A 23599-nucleotide genomic window follows, 5' to 3' on the forward strand; every position below is an offset into this window, starting at 1 on the left:
ATGTCTGTCACTATGATTTTGCAGCTTATACCTCTGTGGGCATAAGCAGGAGTGGAAGTCTTAGTGGAAGTCTTGCTTGGTGTAGTTTAGAGAGACCTTTTTAGCAGAGCTTCTGTGCACTGGAGTACAAACACATCCTATACTTCATGTTCAAGGTTTGCAGTGATTATTGAAGTGAAAGCTTCAAATGGTTCACTGAGCGAAAAAACCGGCACCCGGCACTTGTAGCAGCCTGAATTGCCATTGGCTGTGACGCCACGACATGAATGTGCCTCAACGGAGCAGAGCGGGTGAAACGGAACACCACTGCGCCAGGTGTTGTGTGAGGGGAGAGGGCATCACCGTGACGCTACGTCACCCTTGCTCTCACCAGCCTGCGAGGAGTTCGTAACTCGAAGGACCGCTCAGTGGTGTTCAATTGGACATTAATGCTTTTGCATTCACAACTCAACAGTGCTTAGGCATTCTCAGACTTTTGTTGAAAAAATTCCATGACATTCTTTAAGAATTCCAAAGGCCCTGAAAAAGCACTTCAGAGGACGAAAGCAACATTCCTTTTGAATATTTCGATGTAAAGTATTGACTGTAATAAGGAACAAACGATTTTCTTTTACTGCACACTACTGAAAAGCAATGCACAACTGACTTTACAAGTGAACCATTACTAACTTAAAGGTGCCATGATACCAAATTTTCAAGCTTAAATTATGCATGTATGTCAAACCTTATGTGTGCTATAGCAAGCTGGCAAAATCTGAGTGCACATGGTGCAGTAAATAACTCGTATTTGAATTTTTTAATGTCGCAGTTACAAATATAAACAGAACTGTTGGACGACCATGTCATCGCCCCTTTAAGACAATGTGCGGCTAACCAGATTCTAATGGCTTGATTTTTGGATTGTACCAACTCTACAGCCAGATATCTGAGCCAAGTCTACTTAGTCCAACATAAAATGCAAGCATATTTCAAAAAAGCATCACACTTAAGGGTTCTTCAAGCCCTTCAAAATTAAAAGCCGCTACAGGCCCCGATGTTAATTTACAGATGCGAGACAAATGCAAGAGTTTTGTACTCTTTAAATTACAGGTCCATTACCATTAACTGTTGATCACACCACTTGCAACCGTCTATTCCGGCTTCCTTGTTTTTAAGCTTAATGTGTGACAGAATAAAGGCAAGCGATGTTGCAACATGACTCCTTCATTAGACGAGAACACCATCCATAACACGAGACACACAACGCTTTCATAAAAGATTCGAGTTGTGAAGTCTTCAGCACAGTCCTTGCACCCACGAGAGTCGAGCAAAGGCGCACGAATAGGGCAGCATAAGCTCTCAGGCGCTCGGGCATCAGTGCAGCCAAGTTTCGTGTGCAGATTCAGCAAGATGAGAGAGGCGTTCCAGTCTGAACAAACGAACACTTTCGCCGGTGTGCCCAGGCAAAATGATGATGGAAACCTCCCACTACCGTGAGCTCTTCACTTGGGTCCCAGCATGTCCTTGGGCTGGACCCACTTGTCGAACTCCTCGGCCGTGAGGAACCCGAGCTTGATGGCGGTCTCCTTAAGCGTGGCGCCCTCCTTGTGCGCCGTCTTGGCGATTTTGGCCGCTTTGTCGTAGCCGATGTGCGGGTTCAATGCAGTCACCAGCATTAGCGACTCATTGAGCAGCTTGGAGATGCGCTCCCTGTAATGGCGGGAAAGCACTCGGGTGTTATGGAAGTTGCAAGTGGGCCCCAACTTCTGTAGCCATAATAGCAAATCCACTAAAGCTCCAAGTGCTATGGTCAAATAACAGTGCTTGAATGAATAGCACACTAGTACAGCAATATAAAAAAATTTCGTTATATTGAAATCGTGAATAAGCACACTTTGTTACATTGCAGTTAAAAATACAAGGCATTCTACGGACTAGTTACATATACAAAGTTTAATAACACTTTGTTATGTCAAGGTTTAACTGTATTACCAAATCGAATCTATTTTGCAGGATTGAAAAAGTTGCTCGTGTGAGTCTTTACACTGCCCACGCAGCTAACATGCTTTTCGGACTGTCACAAGTGGACCCAGCGCACATACGCTCCAATATGTGTCAGCACACTTGAACCCTTTAAGAATGGAAGATGAGCTCACCTCATCAAGCAAAAACTTGCGAGAAAGACAAAACAATGAGACCAGCTCGTTCAGTGCTGTTGAAAAGTGAAGTTGGGTGAAGTTGCAGCGAAGCCCACTTTCATAGCAGCGTAAATATTTCACCTTTATGGCAAACCTTTTGCATGGTCTTGCTTTGTATGCTCATCAGAATTATTTGCACTTGATGTCTGAAGAACTTGTGTGCAGTGAAGCCCACTTTCACAAGTGTAAAGTTAATTTTTTTTTTCATACTCAAATTCACCTTTCTGACAAAGTTTTCGTGTGGTCTTGCTTTATATGATCATGAAAGTCATTTGCATGTCATGAAAAGAAATTCTGCCTTCTTTGCGAGTTTGTTCCATATTTTTACCATCCTTAAAGAGTTAAGTTGCCCTGTCCCATAGAGAGGTTGATAACTTCTCTGCTGTGTAAACAAGCCTTGAACAGCTATGTTTCATCTACTTGCAGACAGTCATGTATTCCTTTTTTTGGTATGACTGGGATAGTTGGAGAAGTGTGGGAGAGGCCTTTGCCCTGCAGTGGATGTAGCCAGGCTGATGATGAGGGCACTTTCAGCAATGTTTTAGCAAATTGCAGTTGTCAGCAGCACTCTATTCCCATAATTCTCGCATCTAGACTTCTACTAAAAATACCAGTCGGCAGGCGGAAACTAATGCATATGCAGACCATATTGATATTCAAATTTGTTCAAGCAGGCATCCAGAACAGTGCAGGCAGATTGGGGCAACGCCCAGGCAGCTCTCCTAAGAAAGTATTGTGGTGGTTATAAGAAACTTGGCCACCCATAGTTCAGAAATCTCTGTCATCTTTAGCATTGCATTTCCTTCATTTCAGTTAATACTCCGTATTGCAAAAAAGCTGCAAAGTATGTCTGAATGAAAACCGCTGCAAAGATACTAGGTAAGTAGAAAACATGAGATGTCCTTTCCAAATACAGTGTACTACATCTCGCAGCTGCAATAACTATTACCACGCATGAACATGGTTGGTTTGGGTAAAGTGCAGGGCAATAATGTCCGACACTTTAAAGGCAATGAACAAAAACGGCTGCTCACTTGTTGGGCACGATGCCAGCCACACAGTGGTCCGTGAAGGAGACACTCGAGTCCGCCAAGAGACGCACAGAGCGGAGCACGTTGGACACGATGAGCGGCTTGAACACGTTCAGCTCGAAGTGGCCGTTGCTGCCGCCGACGGTGACCGCAACGTGGTTGCCCATGACCTGGGCAGCTACCATTGTGACTGCCTCGCACTGTGTTGGGTTCACCTTGCCTGCAGTTCACCCACAAAAGAGACAGCCTCGTCGGGGTCACATTCCATCAAACAGGGAGACAGGCACTTTAAATGCAGGGAAGTCTTTGTATTGAATGCAGATTCCAAGCTAAGTGGAATGACCAAAGAGGAAGAAAATGGGTGAGGAGAATGCTCTCAACTCTCCAATGCAATTCAATGCGTCCAATGCAATTTCTCTTCCCTGCATGGCATGCATGCGATTGCAGGAGCCTAGTCAGCTGTAGTTACACAGTAACGACAAGAGGTAGCCTAAGCACGCAGCTACTGGCTTCACCTAACGGCGTTAGATGTGCAAGTGTGCAAGAACTTGCGTCCTTCCCACTTCTTGACCTCGGGAACTCAACAGGCAAGAACATAATGCATGCTTGTTGTTCAGCTTCCTTGGGCTATACCAGGGAACGTTTCTCGGGAAGTCATAGACTTCTGGTAATGCCAACCCCTCGCATGTGCTTCACTTCACAGAATGGAATTTATTGACAGGAAAGACGGAGAGGTCAACCTGAGCTAGTGCGCTCTAGTCTGCTGCTTTTCCTGCAAAGGAATTCGGCCTTCGAGTTGGAAATGGGTGATCATTCACACAGTGATCCAAGACATTGAGCTAAACGTTTTTGATTCCTTAACATACTCTGTGGGGGTCCCACTCTGCGTGCGGCTAGGGCTGAAGGCGAGCTCCGGATCTAGCCCCACGCAGTCGCTTCGTGGTACTCCCAACCCGTAGCGCGGGAATCGCGGCTACGCCGGGTTCGGACAAATAAGGCAACCAGCGGTGTCAACGGTAACAACGTTTATTGCTACTAGCAATATCGAACACTCGCAGAGGGATGTCCTCTCTGTAATAGTAATAAATAGGCTGGCCTCGTTGCCCGGGATAGTCAGGCAACGTGGTCACTCACGGGTTGCAGCAGGTACTCCAGTCCGGCAGGTTAGGGGTCCGGCCTCAGAGAGAGAGAGTCTCCCCCGGTCGTGCTGTTTTGTACCTTTTTACCTGGGCGAGGGGAATGTCCTCCTCGGCCGTAAGCTACCCGCCCGCGAGTGGGGGTGGAAGGGCGTGCGCGCGTCGCGAGAGCGATGGAGAATCGGGAGAGGGCACAGTGCGCCTCTCCCCAGTCTATGCCGGCGCTCGACGCGACGGCGCGGGGGAAGATGGGCGCGTGTGCTCCCCACAACTCTTACTACTCCCAATATTTTGGCTAGCTGGAATTTTATACACGAAGGGCAATAAACGTTCCTTTCGTGTGTTCACACTCCTAAGTAGTTGTTTTCTTTTGTTTTCGAGAACAAGGTTTGCAGTAGTGATTGTGCACTACATGGTCACAGTACGAGGTTGGTGGCTTGAAAGGTCAGAGTTTGCTAATGCTGCAAAACTTTCAAATTTCACAGCTGTAAAGGCATTATCTCATGCATAATAAATAAAGGGGTTGCCTTAGTGATGGTTACACGTTAGAAAACACAATATGTTTTACTTGCACCGTAACTATGCTTTGGCAAGGAATTAACACCAGTGTGAAAGAGAAGCTCCCTTGCCCACATGGTGGCATGCAAGTTCTCGGTGTAGTGAGCTACTCTAGATGTCCAGTTCCAACAACCGTAAATGGTTATAAATGCTCCGCGCTCAGAACTTTTGAAAACACTCGAGCCCTTCAACTACACTCACTGGGAAACACTCCATACATCCCATGTTTCAGGACACACACATTGATTGGCAAAAAGCATACCGTCGTGAAAGGCAAAACAAAGTATAAAATGCCATTTTCCCCAAGTACCACACCAACAAAAGTAGATCTATGAATGGACCCGAATTTACAGCATCCTTTTTACATGTGACTTTTCCATCAATCACTTTTCTAGCAGGTGTTAGGTGATTATGCATCATATAAAAATCTTATTTTACCACTCATTGGTACACGTCAGTCAGTTGACCTACGTAAATTGATGCAAAAAGTAGAAGCGGAATGCTTAAACTGGTATAATTTAACCATCCAAGAAAACTTCCTACACTAATTTGACTCTGGTTAATGAGATTCCGACCGAAGGTCCTCCTGGCCAGCGCCCATGCATTTCGATGGACCCAAACTTTTGTTATTTCAATCTTAAAATTGACCTTCGCCGGATAATTTGAGCTACACCAGCCCCACCAGTCAGCACGCACATGCCTGACCTCTATGGTTATAGCACCTGTCCCGGCAGAGCTTAAGGGACAGTGAATTTGTTGAACACATGTCATCTCCCATTGAAATTGCTTATTTTTGGCTTGCCCAGCAAGGTTTTCAAGTAATAACAGAAGCTCACAATGTCTCATTACGGTATTTACCCGAACCTAATGCATGCCTTTTTAAAGGAAAACGGGGCTGGAAATTGCCTGTGCGGTGCAATGGGATACAAAACCAAAACCGCTTTCACAATGTTTGCATAACAGTAATGTATTACAGCAAAGCTGACATCAAAAATACCATGCGGCAAAGCCCACTTTAGGAAACCAGCTGCCACTACGCAACACATGATAGATCCTTACCTACATTTATTGCTAAAATATTGAATGCATGTCACATGCCTACTTGACTAAGGAGCTTTAATGTCATTTCTACATTAGTTTTTAAATTTGGACTCGTAGAAAATGGGTGCTCGTTTAATTCGGGGGCGCCCCAGTATCTGGCAAATACTTTCACATGAATCGGTGGTGTGTTCTGGCATTTTTTCTGCATCTTGTTTAATTCGACCCGCCGGATAATTAGATCAATTTCGTTGGTCCCATCAGGGTCGAATTAACGTAAGTCGACTGTACATGAAAATGCACAGTGCAATTACTACTACGCTGCAAACACACACACACCTGGCATAATGCTGCTTCCCGGCTCGTTCTCCGGCAGCGAGAGCTCGCCGAAACCGCACCTTGGTCCCGATCCGAGGAAACGGATGTCATTGGCTATCTTCATGAAGCTGCAGGCGAGAACGTTGAGGGCGCCAGACACCTCCACCATGGCGTCGTTGGCGGCAAGAGCCTCAAACTTGTTTGGTGCTGTCACAAATGGCAGGCCTGCAACAACACAACAGCCAGTCAGCGCAGGAGAGCGGCAAACATGACTCTACCAGCAGCAGACAATGCACTCTGCCAAACAGCAATGTACAAACATAAGAATTTCTTTTAGTTGTAATGGTTGCCAACCAACGTAACAGGTAGCGACATGAAAGTCCATGGATGATCAGCTTACTGCTCTCACAGTGCATGCATACACTATTTACCAAGAACGATGCTGTTCGTTACAACTCAAAGCTTCTTGCAACGAAGTTGCATCTGACACAAGAATACCCTCGTTATATCAGGTTTTCGTTATAAGCGTACACTTGTTGCACACTAATATCAGCAAAGGACACTTTAGATTTACACCATATCTGCAATTTTTTCAATGTTAATTGACGTTTAGCTGCACAATAAGACGCTAGAAATATCGGACTGTAAATGTAACCTCTATGTAAACAGGATGTGTGAGAATGTGCACGCCTTCCGGCATGCTTCAATCATATCAGGAAAAAAAAGTCGCAGTTTCGCCTGAAAGGCAAAACTATCGGCCGTATAAACTTGTAAACATTCGTTTATGAACTAAATTAACAAGCATGGTGCCACGCACACAGAGGTAAACATGAACACATCTCACTCGATCATCGCTGAAACTCGCTGTCACAACGTGAGGCAGCAGCAGCGAAGGGAATTGAACTTTGTCCTGCCTCTCTCTTCAACCTGAACTAAGTGTAGAAAGCACAGTGCATACGAAGTACCAGTTGTCCAAATCACAAATCGCTTTGAAGATGAGGCCTGTGTGATCATGCACTTTTTCCACATTGCAGATTACTTCTAAGATACGGTGCCGGCACGGCCTCGTCATTTGCAGCAGGCACCGGAGTAGAACCCCACCCCCTCGTCACTCCAAGTGCCTCGCACGTGACGGAAGACAGCGCGCTGCCTCCCCACTTTCCCCCCTTACATGCACGAGATTGAGTTGCAATCACCGAGTGGGTGACCCTTGCAAGTTTCACTCACACATACAGCATACGGCGCACCGACACTGTCACCATGTTTGGACTTTGTGTGGAACATCACGGCGACTACAGAAATTTGCCTGGAAGGTCTATATAATTGCTATTGCAATAATGTGTGAAGACTAGGATTCTCACCACAATGGGCGGCGGTGGAAATGCAAATGCTGCCCACCTCTCTGGTTTACCGCCAACTGCTCCAGATTTAAGATCTGTTATTCCAGTTGACTGATTAAATTTTCAGATTTTTTTTTCTTTTTTCATGATCCTTTGGCATTCCTTTATCACGTGGAGAAATATTAGAAAGAAAAGTGATGTAGAAATTGAGTAGAAGGACAAGTGTCAGGAGCTGCTATCACACCGCAGAGCGTGCGACTAGTGCAACTTTCCATTGACGAAACACTGCAATTTTGGAACCATCGTAAATAGGCGAGATTTGAGCGTCAATAGCCACAGGGCCGTATTTCGCCATGCAGAAATAAAAGCGAAAGCAGCGAACAAAAAATTAAAAGATTACTGTCGTGATTTGTTACTGCTGCCACATCTTCATGAGAAGCACTTTCATTGGCTGATGTAGATTTGAATTGTCAGCCCATGTTTCGTGTGCATTCGTACAGCGGCGTGCTGCGCATTTCCTTTGACCCGTTGAAGTTTGGCCATTGCGGTAGGATGCGCAGCTGGCTCACTTTTATTTTGTGAATGTGTCAAAATTGCAAAAGTGGTGAATTTACAATTCAAAATGGTAGCATGGTCGTATCAGAAGAGAGAGAGAGAGAGGCTTAGTTGTATGTGTAAACCCCTCTAACTCACCTACCTACTCTGGTTGCAAAATGTCCACCTCTCAAAAATTTCTGCAGAGAACCCTGGTGAAGACATATGCAGACCCACAGCACAATTTCTGGTAAAGCAAGGAAAATAATGTGCCTACAAGCACTCCATATTGTCGAAGCCCCTATGTAAGATAACAGAAGTTGCTCCAATAATTGGAGCTGAAAATTTGGTCATCTCTAGCCTAAGTACTGCTCACTGGAGCCCAGCCAAGCCTTGTTTTTTCTACAGATCCGTCCCCTCAAGAAAAACACTTCAAAGCTGTCTGTGTTGCTAATGCTGAGTATTTGTTACATGACGGAGCATGGACATGAGGCGAGCTAAATATTCAAATTGATAACAAATAGCTATGCCTTCTTTTCACTGTAGTATTTATTTGTACAGTAATATGCTGTTCTAGAACATACCAGAATGCAGGCTACTTGGTCCAAAAGTTTATTTACTTGCTCATTTATTCACATGCCTCTTCTAAAACAAACTGCAAGTGTTTTTGCTTTCAGTGGAATCCTGGATTAATGAAAATGCACTGTTGGACAAGTTGGTTGATACTTGGGGAATCCATAGTAACACAAATAGGACAGATACAAACAACAGAAGACAGCACATGTTACAATATCTTTGAATTAGTCTTATCTGCGCTTGCAATGTAGCTGGCTGCCCAAGGCCGCTAATTGTGGCGTGCGGCTGCCGTCAACTCACCCGTAAACTGGGAGACCTTTTCGGCCACTTTCTCGGCAAAGCCAATTCTCGTGTTGAGGCCCGTGCCAACGGCCGTGCCACCTGGAGAACACGCACGCACGAGTGAAATGAATTGCAGGAAAGACAATTGCCGAGTTTCGTTGAAACAAAACTGGGCGCATGGCTTTTGCTGGCATGACAGTTGTGATGCTAGGGAGATGCACATGGTCGCAAATAGCTGTCCTCAAATATTAAAAAAATAAAGCTGTACTGAACACTTTGCGACCCTTGAATGGTGTTTATTCGAGGAACGAAACACCAACCAGCCAAATCCGCCACTTTTTGTGGAGAGAGGGCAGTGGAAGAGAACCTGACGCAGGTCAGCTCTTCGTATAACGTTTCAACTAGCATTTTGTCACAAAAGCTACAGGTGGTAATGAAGTGCACTTAAATTTAAGTGCTGTCAAGTGATGGCCTTTTCTCTTTACGTTTCCTGTTAAATGATTGTCAGTGCCAAGCCTGCATTAGTGTTAAAGTATCAATTGTTTGTAATAGCCATATATCAGCAGCTATGAATGTTTAAAATAATAACAAACCAGGGATTAACTGCTCTTGGAATTGTAGAGCACCAATCTTTTCTTAAAAAGTGTGAATTTGAAACCTTTTATTACAATATTTCACATCTAATAAGCTACATAAAACAGCATAAAGATGCAATGCTTTATGTAATTTATCGTTGTGATTAGTGCAGCAATCATGGCAAGAAAAGTGTGTTAATATTATAACCTCACATAACCTAAACGCATACATACAGCCCCACAATCATAATTGCGCTGCTGCAAACAAGATTAAGCCCGGTTAAACAGAACATGAAGACTATGAACTCAAATAAGTATGTAACAACAAAGGCAAACAGTGCAAGAGTGAAATAGATCCTTTTATCACAAAGCTGAGAAACCACATTGCTGGAGATGAAGAAACAACTCGTGTAGGCTTGGTTACTACTTGTACATCCAGGTTAAGCATAATATCAAGCAAAGATCCAACATCTGAACACTGATCTGTGTTTGAAAATGGATAATGCAAATCAACAGAAGGTAAATTAAAATTGCCAACTATGATTACTTCTTTGCAAGAAAATGACCATAAATGATCGCATAGATCTTTCAGAAATCGCGATGGAGCATTCGGTGCTGCACAATTTGCCCACGATAGAACATTGCGCAGTTTGCCGTCAAAGACTGACCAGCACACACCAACCTGCTGCCAGGTAATACAGATGTGGCAGCGTTGCTTTCACTCGTTCAATGCCGAACTCGACCTGGGCAGCATACCCGCCAAACTCCTGGCCCAAGGTCAGGGGTACGGCATCCTGCGCGCAAAACATCAGATGTATCTACATGTACTTGCTGTCCAACAATATGCAACGGGAGACGTGAAATGCCAGAAGAACACGAGAAGAACACGTGGGCCCACATTCTCGAATAGGTAGGGCGGGAGAATACCAAATAATAGATTTCAAATCAAATTAAGAAAAAAAAAAGCCGAACATTGAATGGAATATCAGATGTCAAAAAATTTTTCAAGAAATTTAGTGCTTACAAATTTTGGGCAAGAAAATACGGTGCTCTACTTGCTTGAGAGATTCCTAGCATTGCATAAGAAGAATGTTGCAAGCTATAACTTAGGTAACTTAGGTACATGGAAATCTGCTGTACAGTCTGCTCCTATTAAAGGAAATGCCAAATTAGTATGCCAGCACCGATTACAGCTCAGCTCTAGTATATGAAGGTCTGAGAAATATCTTCTTTATCAATAAATAGAATTTCTGATGAAATAGAATGAAGTGTTGTTTTTTCCCTCTGAAACAAATGAATTAGTGACATTCTGTTATACTGAATACCAGTGAGGTTCTAAATTCAATAGTAGACCTGTGTTTAGCAGCAATCTTACTTATTTTACAGAAAGTTTTTCTTTCCAGTTTTTAAGATGCACAAGTGCTAAACCAACATTATGGCACTTGGGTTAACATAAGGCCAATCTGAGCGATAGACGAAAGGAATGCGCATCACTTGACTCGAACACTGCTTCGGGCATAGCAGGTGCCGTTTCACTGTCAGGTTCAGCGTGCTTTGCCACCTGTCAAAAAATCTGGAATCTGGAGGGTCACTGCAAGTTTGCGTGATGCTCGCTAGCGAACTAGCCGAGCTTTAGTGTTCCCTCAATATTAATTAGGTGCTCCATTTAATAAAGAACAACTCTGCACTAAACACTGGTAGACAACAGCACCTTCAGAGTGGTGCGAGTTATAAAAAAAACAGCCCAAAGTGCTCCGGTTCAGCTCTGCAAAGGCTCACCTGAGTGTGAGTCCGGCCGATCTTGACGATGTCATCGAACTCCCGGGCCTTGGTGCGGAGTGCGTCGTGCAACTTCTTGAGTGCCGGCAACAGGCGCGTGTCGATCTCCATGGCGACCGCTATGTGCATGGCCGTTGGGTACGTATCGTTTGAACTCTGAAAATGCGTGCACCGATCCAAGTGTTCAAAAGTGCAGCCAGAAACCATACGACATGGGTGACCACAAGTGACACGCAGAAAAGTACACTCATTTCGTAACACCTCCAGAAACAACAATGCGTACAGACATGAGCCACTAGAAAATGCAGTGAACAGAGGTCGGCTACAATGTCTTGCAACTGGGTGTGTAAAAATACTGTGTAAAACACCTAGAAATACATTTGCACATACTGTACGTAAAAATCCTTGCCATTTGACGCTAACCTACGCACATTTCTTAGGCCCGGAATATTTTGCTATTGCAGGGAAGAGAATTCGTAACCACCTTAATTCTTCTGATGCCCAACAAGCCTTTTATAAGCCTGACTAGCACAGAAATAAGATAACAGGAGCAATCCAATGCGAGCTTGTAAAGTTTAGCTGTGAATGCAGTGCCTTATCTCAAGAAAACAGCCAAAAATGTCAGTGCATATTAACTGCATATTAGCTGCATATTAACTGTTGACGTTCAGCATCTGAAAATGAAACCTGTGGGCTGAGAGGGACACCGAGCGGAATGTTTTGGATGATTTTTCGCAGCATGATATTCATGCACTTGATGCTACTAAATGCCTGACATCTCGTAAAAAGTCACATCTTGGGAGAGGCTGGGCTAAACCTTTCTTGTTACCTGACCGTAGCGCCCTGAACCTTCTGCGCCTCTCGACGTAATTGCAACGGCAGTAGCCCAAGGACAGCACTTAATGGTTGCGGCATTTACAGGCATTTATTTTTGTATAGATTAGAAACCTGTTGATACATTCTTCAAGAAACTGCAGGAAAAAAATGTAACAGTAGGGAAAAAACGTAACAGTGAGAATGGCCCCGAATTGCCTCAACAACGTCAGAAACAGCTCTGAATGGCTGCCAGTATGAGAATGACAGCCCACAAACAAATGTAATTAAAAAAAAAAAACACTGACAGTGCATGCCTTTTATGTTAGATCCTTTCAGACTAAAATATTAAAAGTGCGAAACAATAACAGGAGATCGGCCCACGCAAGCAGCGTTTGCCACCAGCATATCCCGGGAAGCGTGAAAAGCAGTCGGGGATCTTTGAATGATATCACTCTTAAATGCGAAGCTTAAGTGTTCTCCAAATTTGCATCTCTGCTAACGCACTGGAGGCTATACAGCGGAGAAGCCAAGACAGCAAAGCCATAGCCAAAAGTTGAGTGTCGTGGCAGCAAAAGGGCTTGTCGTGGCATCCCACGGCGGCCACAATAGACTACGCTACAGAGCATGCCGTTGCAATCTTGGAGGCCATGCACAGCAGACACAGCTGTGCACAGTGCAAAGAAAAAAATTACATTCCTGTCTTTTTTTGATAGCAGACATATATATGTTTTCATTTATTTAACTAAAAATTAGCAATTACGTATTACTGAGGATTCTCTCATGGTCACGAAATCAGTCAATAGCATCGGTGGGCCGACTGCTTTCGATGATGCCGCATGGCAACATTGCGGACGAGATATTGGAAGAGATATTTTGCCGATTTGGCACGACATTAAATTCCCTGCTGCGTACAATGCAGCAATATTTGGCTTACTTGTTCACAGCAGCCTCTACGACAGATTGGCAACGTTTTCTTACCAAGTTTAAAAAGTGTTTCAGGGTCCCCCTCTAATACACTCCACTGCATAACATCGCTATGTTGCAAAGAAGCTGACTTAAGAAAACCAGTTTTCAAATGCATTGTAAGACACTAGAACATTACAAAATGGCAACATCAAATGGGAAGGTAATACATAGGAGTCAATGGGCTTTGAAAATGAAATGAAAATTCAATGTAGCAGCCTGGAAAGCGCAACAGCGAGGAACCTTCCAACGGTTCTAGTACTTTCTCGTCAGAAATGCCACAGGAACATCTAGATGCTTGTAGCATTTCTAACTGAAAAGCACCAGGTATGCACCATTCAAGAAAAGAAATGTATGCAAATATGGCTATTGTCATGATAAAGATTACACCCAAAAAGAGGTGTAATTGTTCACCTAATAGGTGTAAAAAGACAAAGCGTGCCACAGATGTTGGAGCTAAAGGTGGTCATCATGCAGCACATGAAAGGTAAGGAGGTCCCACCTGGCTCTTGTTTACGTGGTCGTTTGGATGAACAGGGCTCTTACTGCCAAGCTTGCCTCCAAGGATCTCGATGGCCCGATTGGCGATAACCTCGTTGACGTTCATATTGGACTGGGTACCCGAGCCAGTCTGCCAAATCACCAGTGGGAAGTGGGATTCCAGCCGCCCGTCAATCACCTACAGGGTGAAACAGTCATATTCAGAGGTACTCATCTTCACTACCTAGGTTTGTCACAGGCCAAAGTCTTATTATAGCAATCTCCGATTTTGTTATAGCCGACTTCGTCCTAGCAATTTTTTTTTTCATCTTGTCACTCCACACCCTTTCCCTTGGCCCCAAATCTGTTGCTCTAATAGGTCACAAGTCATCTGCTTTAACACACATGATGCAGCCAATTTCATTTATGTCATTGCACAGTTATTTTACTAGCTACATATGAAACCAGCAGTAATAACGGTGTGAGATGTCAATCAAAATAGAGGCATTGTCCTTGGTTGTACTCGTAAGAAAACGACAGGGGATCTGGTGTGTTATAGGTGTAGCAAGTAAGTACGACTATACAATTTGTATTGCGCCAATGAGGACGATACCATAGCAAAGAAAACAGGACATTTGCATTTATCCTGTAGTCTTCGCTATGGCGTTGTCCTCATTAGCACAATACAAAATGCAAAGTAGCAGCCCAGCAGCGTGCATTCTCAATAATCGCTCATATTGACAGCGGAGAACAACTATGGAACAATGTATGAATGTTTACTAGTGCTAGTTCTAACATGAAGCAGGCATGAAGAGAAACAGAGAATCTACAATGGCCTTTGTGGTGTCCTTTTATCAGAAGACGGTTGTAAAACTGTGAAGTGGCAAACGGGTCTAGTTGATCGTACACTGCAACAAGGGAAACTTAGGATGGCATATACAAAGCACGAATTGTAGCCCCCATATACTTTCATGTCGTCGCACCTAACATTGGCGCTCGCCGTCAGTCACCACCGCCAGACAAGAATAGAGCAGACGACGCTGTAGCGCAGTGCCCGCTTGAGCTGGCCTTTTTTTCTGCGCATCCTATATAGCGTTACTGAATCTAAGTGGCAGTAACACCTACACTGGCATGAATAAACTGGCTGCAGAAAAGAAAAAAAATGCATATGAGAAAAGAACGAGCATGAGAGATTGTTCGCACTTATTCTAAGGTGCTTCCTAGCATTTTTTTACATAAGGAAGCTGTCTTACTTGTTAGCCATGCAAAAAATATATATATATATATATATATATATATATATATATATATATATATATATATATATATATATATATATATATATATATATATATAAAGTTTGAAAGAATGCGAACCACACACAAATATTGCCCTCAGTTGCTGTTACACTTTGTAGCGGCTTCTGTGCAAACATTTTGGCGATGCCGTTCTTGTCCATTACCTTCAGGGCAAATTACTTAGCAGAAGGTGGAAAAAGTTAGCCAGGATCATCTCGAACAACTTCTCCAGATGAGTAAAGCCTAAATAATTGACAGTGCTGCGGCAGCACTTGAGCACCGTTTTAGCAGAGGCCACACATAAACAATTGCGATCTTGCATTCATGGTCAAATGACACTGACTGAACGCAAAGAATAACTAGCAATCTGAGCTTTCAAGGTGCGGTATACAGTCAACAATGAAACACAGCCACATTATTCTTGCGACGGTCGGTGATGTTGCGCAGAACAAGAAGGCAACCTGCTCAAATTTATTTTAGCACACACTGCACGACAGTATGAAGCTCTCGACCAGTGAAGTTTTTGTATAAATGCAGTTAACAGAAATTCTGAGGCAAGCAAATAGAGTTTGTTCAGTACAAAGTGCAACAACGAATTTGGTAGGACGGGCTCATCTGTACATTTTTCTGGAAAGGGTATGCCTGTAGTCAACTTCACAAATGAAACCGCCTCTTTGCTTTACATATAGCAGCCGCTGCTTTAGATTCATTTTACCATTTATCTTCAGCCATTGCCTTATCCAGGAAAACAAGTTGTGTGGCATTTTAGTAGACTTTCAGAAGTGTGCATGCTACCTTTACACTTTTTACGCATGCAGACCACTGTTTGCAGACACTTTGACATCACCCCTAGAGAGGGCGCTGTCAGCCCAGAATGGGCTGACAGTGCCTTCTCCATCTCTGACAGGCTGACAGCCCAGAGGAAAAAACAAAATCAGGAAAAAAACTATAATAACTCAAAGGGAAGCATTACTTTTTGAAGCAAGATCCGGATGCTTTAGGACACGCACTCAAAGAGCGATATAAGAAGGAAAAATAAGCATGTACAGTCTGTTTCACACTTAGGGGAAAACTCGGAGCGCGTGGCATCGGCGATGTGGCGAGCGCTGGAGTCGCGCGGCGGAAGCAGCTCGCGCAGGCGCAGACGCTCGAGGGGCGGAGTCGTGATCTGCGTCGTCTGCTACGGCGGCGCGCGCTGGCCGCATTGTCGGGAAGAGTGCTACGGTCAGAGGCAGTGTGCATTGTTACTGCAGGAATTGAGCCGATATTCCTTATTAAGTGTTGTGCAACGCCAAACTCCGAGCTTTCATTGGCCACATTCGAGTTCTACGAACTTCTTTTGACAGCATGCTTCTTTTGTTCTTTCGAAAGGCCGTGGTACTTAGTGCGTGCACGTATATTTCTTCACTGTGTGTGTTACCGTAACACGCAGCGATAAGAAAGGGACACCGAACTGTGTGCGCAACGTGCTAGGTCTTTATTTGGCGCGAAAGGAAATCAGAACACTCAATATAATGACTATGCGAGTCGAACACGATGAAAGAAACGGATAAGGATAAAAGAATACTTTAGGTTAAGGCATTGAGCTGAAAGTGTTTCTTCTCGACAATAGTTCTTTACACAAGACAGGCTCCGTCAGCCGACAAGGAAATGCACGCGGCACGCTCCGAACATCACTTAGTATCTCGTCATGTCCCCAGCGGCAGCGATGACAGCGCTTATTCTGGAGGGCAGTGATGTGTAAAGTGACTCCGTAAATGATGGGTCCATTCGGAGCACGTCCCACTCGCTCACGATGGTGGACCAGAGCCTGTCCTCGGGCAACCCATGCAGAGGATGGCGCGCCAGCGATAATTTCAATAAACCCCAGACATTTTCAATGATGTTGAGGTCTGGGGATTGGGGCGGCCACTCCAGGACAGTGACGCCGCGCTCATGCAGCAGTTCTTGGACAACACGAGCAGTGTGGATCGGCGACCTGTCGTGTTGGAAGATGTAGTCGCCTTCCGGGAACGGGCCGTCAAGAACGTGGGGAATGAGTACATCGTCTATGATTGCCCCGTACTTTTCAGCGGTGAACTTGCCTTCTAAGCGTATCAGTGGGCCAAGACCATATCTTTGGTAATGCAAGCCCACACGCTTACACTTGTGCGCCCGCTCGCAGCGACCCGTTGCAGGTACCGAGGCATATAGCTGGGACAAGAAAAGAAAGCATCTATTGATTACGGGTATTTTAGGTTAGATAATGAACTTGTCTAATAATCTGGACCAACCACACAGAAGTTCATGTTTACAGCATGCATTGCGAGCACTGACTCGAATCACAAGCGCATGCACTGCCTGCGATGGTGAAACTTCAATACTTACCGCAATAAGTTGTTCACTCGAGGTGCAGAGGCCTACTTTATTAAGCAAATATATTAGCCTATTATAGTTGCACTTTTTACTTAAGTGGAGAAATATCTTAACACTGAATTATTTGTCTTCCCAAAGCAAATAAAATTAGGCTGGATCTGCATGTGAGGTAAACGAACTTAAATATTATGAACTACTGTCTTAAATGTATGGTTGAGTAACAATTGCTTCCAGAAAATAATTTACCGTGTTTTGGCAGGGCGCCAAATTCGGTCTCGCTGGTCACCAGCGGTCGTAAACGTGGATTCATCACTGAATACGTTTTTCCATTGTGACACGGTCCACCCTTCATGTTCTTGCGCAAAATGGAGCCGCTTTACTCTATTTGTGGCCCTAAGTAATGGCATTTGCGCGGCTGATCTGCTCCTCAGGCCGGCTTCATTGAGCCGCCGCCTCACGGTAGACCGCGAAGCCTTCATTCAGCTGCAAGTTTTGTCGTAGCTCTTGAAGCGAAGCGGGGGGGGCGTCAACAGCAGCCGCAACAATGGACAAATCCTCCTCGTGCGTTGTGGCCCTTGGGGGACGTCCGCGAGGAGCATCCTTGATGCGCCCTTCTTTCTTGTAGGCCTGTAATATCCTATTGACAGCTTTAAGAGACCGTCTTGTCATCTCTGATATCTTCTTTTGAGTATAGTTCCTAGAACACAGTTCAATAATCTTCAGTCTTTCTTTCTCTGGCACACGGGCCATTAGAAGAAGGCTAACGATTTAGCACCGTTCTGGTCAGATGAAAAAGCTGGAATGAATTAGGACGGACAAGCGCCAGCTTTATTCAGATCAGTCTTGTATCATGTAAACCTTCCCGTGTCTGTAGAGAGCCGCACCGTTCTTCGATCACCAATGAGCGAAGGAAGGAGACGACGCTGCATTTCCTTTTCAAGGTCATTTACTTTTTTTATCTTCAGAAGCTTAAAGAGCGCCAAATCACCACAAAGTCGACCATCGTCATCGAGTCGGACGTGCTGCGAATGAACGCATGACTTACCGATTTAATTTGCAACTCATTGCCCTCCAGAATGAGCGCTGTCATCGCTGCCGCTGGAGACGTGACGATATACTAAGTGATGTTCGGAGCGTGCCGCGTGCATTTCCTTGTCGGCTGACAGAGCCTGTCTTGTGTAAAGAACTATTGTCGAGAAGAAACACTTTCAGCTCAATGCCTAAACCTAAAGTATTCTTTTATCCTTATCCGTTTCTTTTATCGTGTTCGACTCGCATGGTCATTATATCGAGTGTTCTGTTTTCCTTTCGCGCCAAATAAAGACCAAGCACGTTGCGCGCACAGTTCGGTGTCCCTTTCTTATCGCTGCGTGTTACGGTAACACACACAGCGAAGAAATATACGTGCACGCACTAAGTACCCCGGCCCTTCGAAAGAACGAAAGAAGCATGCTGTCAAAAGAAGTTCGTAGAACTCGAATGTGTCCAATGAAAGCTCAGAGTTTGGCGTTGCACAACGCTTAATAAGGAATATCGGCTCAGTTCCCGCAGTAACAATGCACACTGCCTCTGACCGTAGCACTCTTCCCGACAATGCGGCCAGCGTGCGCCGTCGTAGCAGACGACGCAGATCACGACTCCGCCCCTAGAGCGTCTGCGCCTGCGCGAGCTGCTTCTGCCGCGCGACTCCAGCGCTCGCCGCATCGCCGATGCCACGCGCTCCGAGTTTTCCCCTAAGTGTGAAACAGACTGTACTTGCTGCGGTAAAGCTAGGGAAATGATGGAGCATGTTGTATTAGAATGTGAAGATATCTGCCCAGTGGTCGATTTAGGAATCACTGGCCTCCTTGTAGCCGTTGGGCCTTGGGTTCAGCGAGAGCAGGGAGAAAGTAAACATGCCCGTAATAGCAATTAGTAAGAGGTGATTGGAAGACTGGTGAAATAAAAGTAGGGAAACAACAAACAAAGGAGGAAGCATACAAAAACAAAGTTCACAATCGGGGTTCAGAAACTTTGGTTATGAAAATTAATAGTTTTTTCCCCTTTTCTTTTTTTAACCTAGGTAGGATATTAGGCAATACAATAACAAGAGCTTGGTGGTGCAACCCACTGCCCCATTCCAAAGGGGACGCTCATAACGTCCATTCATCCAACCGGGTGAAATGCGAGGCCAAGTGGGGAGGATGAACAGCGGCGCTGGAGCGATTGCACAGGCACAGACACTATATTCGAGGTTATGCATGAACTAATGATTATGTTACTTCAAAACAAATACCCTTTTATATAGAAGTATACAGGATGTGGGGATGCGCAACTCTCATGAGTCCCCTGATGTTATTTTCTTCGCATGGCTCCAATCTTCTGTAATCCGGCTTCTCTGCGTAGCTTAGTGCCGGTGGAAGTCAGTCTAGCTGCTGCACATTACAGGTCCGTTCGATTTACCTTGCACTGCATGAACTAGTTCCTGGCAGTTCAGAAAAAGTGTCACACTCATGCAGCGCCAGTTCAGCAGTGCAGGCATAGCGCGACACTAGTGCCAAACTGAAACGAATGCTGAAGTGCAGGTAGTGCAGGCCTTCTGCTGGTCTTGGCGCTTCGCCAGCTGCACGTCGACTTTTGTTCATGGATTGATCCAGCCTGCCCGCGGTTAGGCGAAAGTGTATTGAAGGGTGTACAGGCTGGTTGATATATGGTGGAAACCGCTATGGATTGCGGCGCATCATCTGCAGCCACCGTTCAAACAGTTATTGAGCTGATGGACTCGGACAGTGAAGACGAGGATTTCGACGATGTTGTCACAATTCTAGCGCTGAAGCTAACTAGGTTGCAACGCAATAGAATTCCTAAGTACTGTGAAGCAGTCGTGAGTCGCTACTTTGATTTTGAATTTAAAAGACTTTTCCGCCTATCGCACGGTTCCCCTCTTCATTGACGATCAGCATCAGCTTCGTTGTCACGCCGCCTATTGCAACGCAAATGCTGCCGTCGTCTGCTGCCATGGCTGTAGCGCTTGTGCACGACCGGCACCACCTCTCAACACGGTGCAGGGTCTGCCTGAACTAGCCCTGCACGACGCCTGCACTTGTTTAAAACGAACGCCGTAGTTCAGAGGGCGCCACGTTGCACTGCCAAAACGAATGGCCGAGTGTGGCACTACATGAACTAGTTCAGGTAGTGCAGATAAATCGAACGGACCTTATGAGAGATGGTATGAGTGCTGCGCTGCTAACGCCACCTTATGGCGGGGTTAGTCGGGGGTGACAGGGAGTAGGCTCTTCCTCTTTGGCTCAGGGTTGGCAAGCAGCGTGGACATTCCACGCGTGCGGCAATCCATGCTTCTGCGAGACAGTCTCACGAGAGCTCATTCGAACGCTCCACCGTTCGCATGACTGTACATGTGAATGATCAGGCGTTGGTGTCCAGCATGGGGAAAACATATTTGCTTGCTATTCGGTCGCGGTGAGTTGAACTTCCTCGATTTGGTGCACGCTCATAGGCATGTTTTGTGGATAGCAACTCGGCTAGCAGGCATTAGTGTATGAAGGGTGCAATAAATACGTTTGTGATTGTTTGCACTACTGTGTTGTCGTTTGTTGGTCCCAAGAACAGGGATGAGACCCCCACAACGATTAAACACAAAGAAAATTAAAAGTGCATCCTTAAGCTATGCCAAGCCCCAAAAGACAAGCACGTATTTGACCGTATCATTTCCAAGTGCTCACTGCATAAAAGTAATGTTCTTGGGTGATAGTACATGCAGCGTGGCTTCATCAGGAATAACATAGTTGTGGGTCTATGATTTGTGTGTTGTCCGATACAGTGCTTTGTTGGATTTTGTCTCCCAAGATAGCATACTTTAGAGTAAAAAATACTCCTTGCAATTATAATGTGACTGCATGAAGAACTGCACATTAAGTATGGCAGCCAAGATTAGGACGAAGTGCACTGACCTCATCAGCTGCCTGCGAGATGGCATCTGCCAGTTTGTTGTCCAGGCCGTACTCCTTGTTTACAATGGCTGCGGCTTTCTTGAGGATGCCGAAGGCTTTTATCACTGGGAGCTGAAAAGAAGAGAAAGATTGACCAGATCAACACGCTTACTTCAAGGGGTAAAAGGCCTTCATATCGTTGGTAGCCACACAGGCATGACTCAGCTTCATAAAGTCATCATTACACTTGAAGGAGAGGTAGGACACATAATAAAGTATCTTTCTGCATTCATGTGGCATTATAAAGGGTAGATTCAGTCTCCTTCATCCTGGCAAAATAAGTCATGATGAAAGTGGTTCCGTATTGTGTGCGGTGTTTACTAGAAAACTGCATGGTAGTATTGCAAACACCCCTTACTTGGAGCTGTGAAATGGATGTGGGGAGCACTATAAGAAATAGGAAGACATGGTCTGCACCCCTGACCCCAATAGCAGCACAGGATTTTAAATATTTCATGTCAGTAGAACACCTCTACCACACTGTCTGCATAATGTGATTTCAGTTTTTCACAATCGGTACTTGACTGCTTGAAAGTAAGATTATCATCGGATAGTGTTCAATTATGGAAAGGTGCTGCTTTGCTTTGGGAGCTCGACACATTCATTTGAAAAATGCATCACTTAATGCCAAGTGCACTGATGCCATAGAATGAAACATGCCAATTCAGAAATGGTCCCTTCAATGAAATGGCACCTGGAAACAACCTTAAGGGCTAGCCAACAGAATTCAAGTCCCATGACACCTACTGGCATCCTCTCGTGCTCGCCACCAATATCAAAGTTGAGCATGGAACGCATTGTTTGGGCTCCATAGTACTTGTCGCTGGGCACCTTCAGCTCACCAAATGTGTCGGACTCAATCCGAAAGTCTCCCTGCAAAAATAAAAAAAAATAAAGAAGGAATTAACATCGCAGCAAGCAAAACAGCAATATGCACCATAGCCACTGGGGAAATGAAGTTTTGTGCTATCATTTCAAAGCCACAACAGGTTTTCCTTTAACAGTTCTAACATATACAGCGTTTGGGCCAGCCGTAGCTTTTCGAATTGTTTCCAAAATGCTCTCAGTTTTCGGATGAGATTTTGCTCGCGGGGTTCGTTGAAGGAATAAATATCTTGACTTTATGTACTACGTCCTATCATGACTACAGTATATGTGCGATTCTGTAGAACGAGTACGAGTAGAGAACGAGTAGCAGACGCCATAAAAGAACAATGCCTGTATATGTGCGATTCTGTAGAACGAGTACGAGTAGAGAACGAGTAGCAGACGCCATAAAAGAACAATGCCTGTTTTTTTTTTTGTTGTTGTCTTTTTTGCCGGGATTGACGAACTTATCACAGCTGCAGCCTCAACGTAACGTAAAACTTACCAATACCGATCCCATAATCTCACAAACCAACATAAAAAAAAGAACTTTACGAAACCAAAGTTGCGTTGGTGGGGGACGCAAAGAAGTGAGGCGAGCTCGTCCTGTCGCATGGCAAGACCGCGATAAAGCTCGCTTAACCTTGCTCACTCGGGAGAGTGCAGTGCTCCGGTGCTCGGCACGGCAACCACGCTAAGTGCACGACATATAATCGTTCGCGAAGAGCAGGTTATCTTCGTTCCCGTCAACATCTGGCGAAGCTCACCGATCCAGCGGCTGCTGTCCTGCTAGCAGACGAGTGTAGGGCCATCCTTCCCCGTGAAAAGTTGTGCCGCGCAACCTGCCGCAGTTGGGAGACGAGAGAGACTGGCAGCTTCATGGCTGCTTCGGCCGATAACAGCACGTGATAAAAGCGAGGAAGGTGGGGTGAGAAGAACGCCTGTTTCGATGAGCGGGCGCTGGAAAGTTGCTACTCCACGCAAGCAGAGAACTTGACCGGCGAGTCTCACGAATGACCTCCCTCCCTCTGCCTCCTCCTCACACACTTCTTCCCATTAGAGTGGAAGTCGCTGTGTGACATAATACTTCAATTTAACTATGACGTCATGTATAAGTTTATTTTTCCAGCACTAATACTTAATATAACATACTGGCGAAAAAACACAAGTTTCCTCACCTCTTCAGAGATGCTGAAAAGTGGCCTTTAGCCATACATTTTAAGGTTATTATCACATCAGTACAGCGAGTTTTAATCTCCTGCCTGATCACCCCGCTTTGGGCAGTCAATTAAACAAATCCGTGCTTCTCAAATGATTACTTTAGTTGGTGTTACAAACACAAAAATCAGAGCAATTGTAGACGTAAAATAAAAGAAAACGCAACCCCATTGCACAAATTTATTTTAGAAGGTACTTTATAACTTGTAAATATTAGTGGGTCATACAAAACGAAACACTTCTTTTTAACAATGTATAGGCGCCGGCTG

General features: G+C 44.9%; 1 protein-coding gene across 1 annotated transcript; it reads right to left on the reverse strand.

Moving 5' to 3' along the window:
* Positions 1–777: 777 nt before the first annotated feature.
* On the reverse strand, positions 778–23153 carry LOC135919720 (fumarate hydratase, mitochondrial-like). The gene is made up of 10 exons (XM_065453578.1): positions 22880–23153; positions 21993–22118; positions 21207–21317; positions 13626–13802; positions 11345–11500; positions 10248–10359; positions 9009–9089; positions 6280–6483; positions 3212–3428; positions 778–1689 (listed from the first exon to the last, which is right to left on the reverse strand). The coding sequence occupies exons 1-10, from the start codon at positions 22991–22993 to the stop codon at positions 1482–1484; spliced, it is 1506 nt and encodes a 501-aa protein (XP_065309650.1). The 5' UTR covers positions 22994–23153; the 3' UTR covers positions 778–1481.
* Between the last annotated feature and the right edge of the window lie 446 nt (positions 23154–23599).

The sequence above is a fragment of the Dermacentor albipictus genome, chromosome 7 (assembly GCF_038994185.2).
Source record: "Dermacentor albipictus isolate Rhodes 1998 colony chromosome 7, USDA_Dalb.pri_finalv2, whole genome shotgun sequence".
Classification (NCBI taxonomy): Eukaryota; Metazoa; Arthropoda; class Arachnida; order Ixodida; family Ixodidae; genus Dermacentor; species Dermacentor albipictus.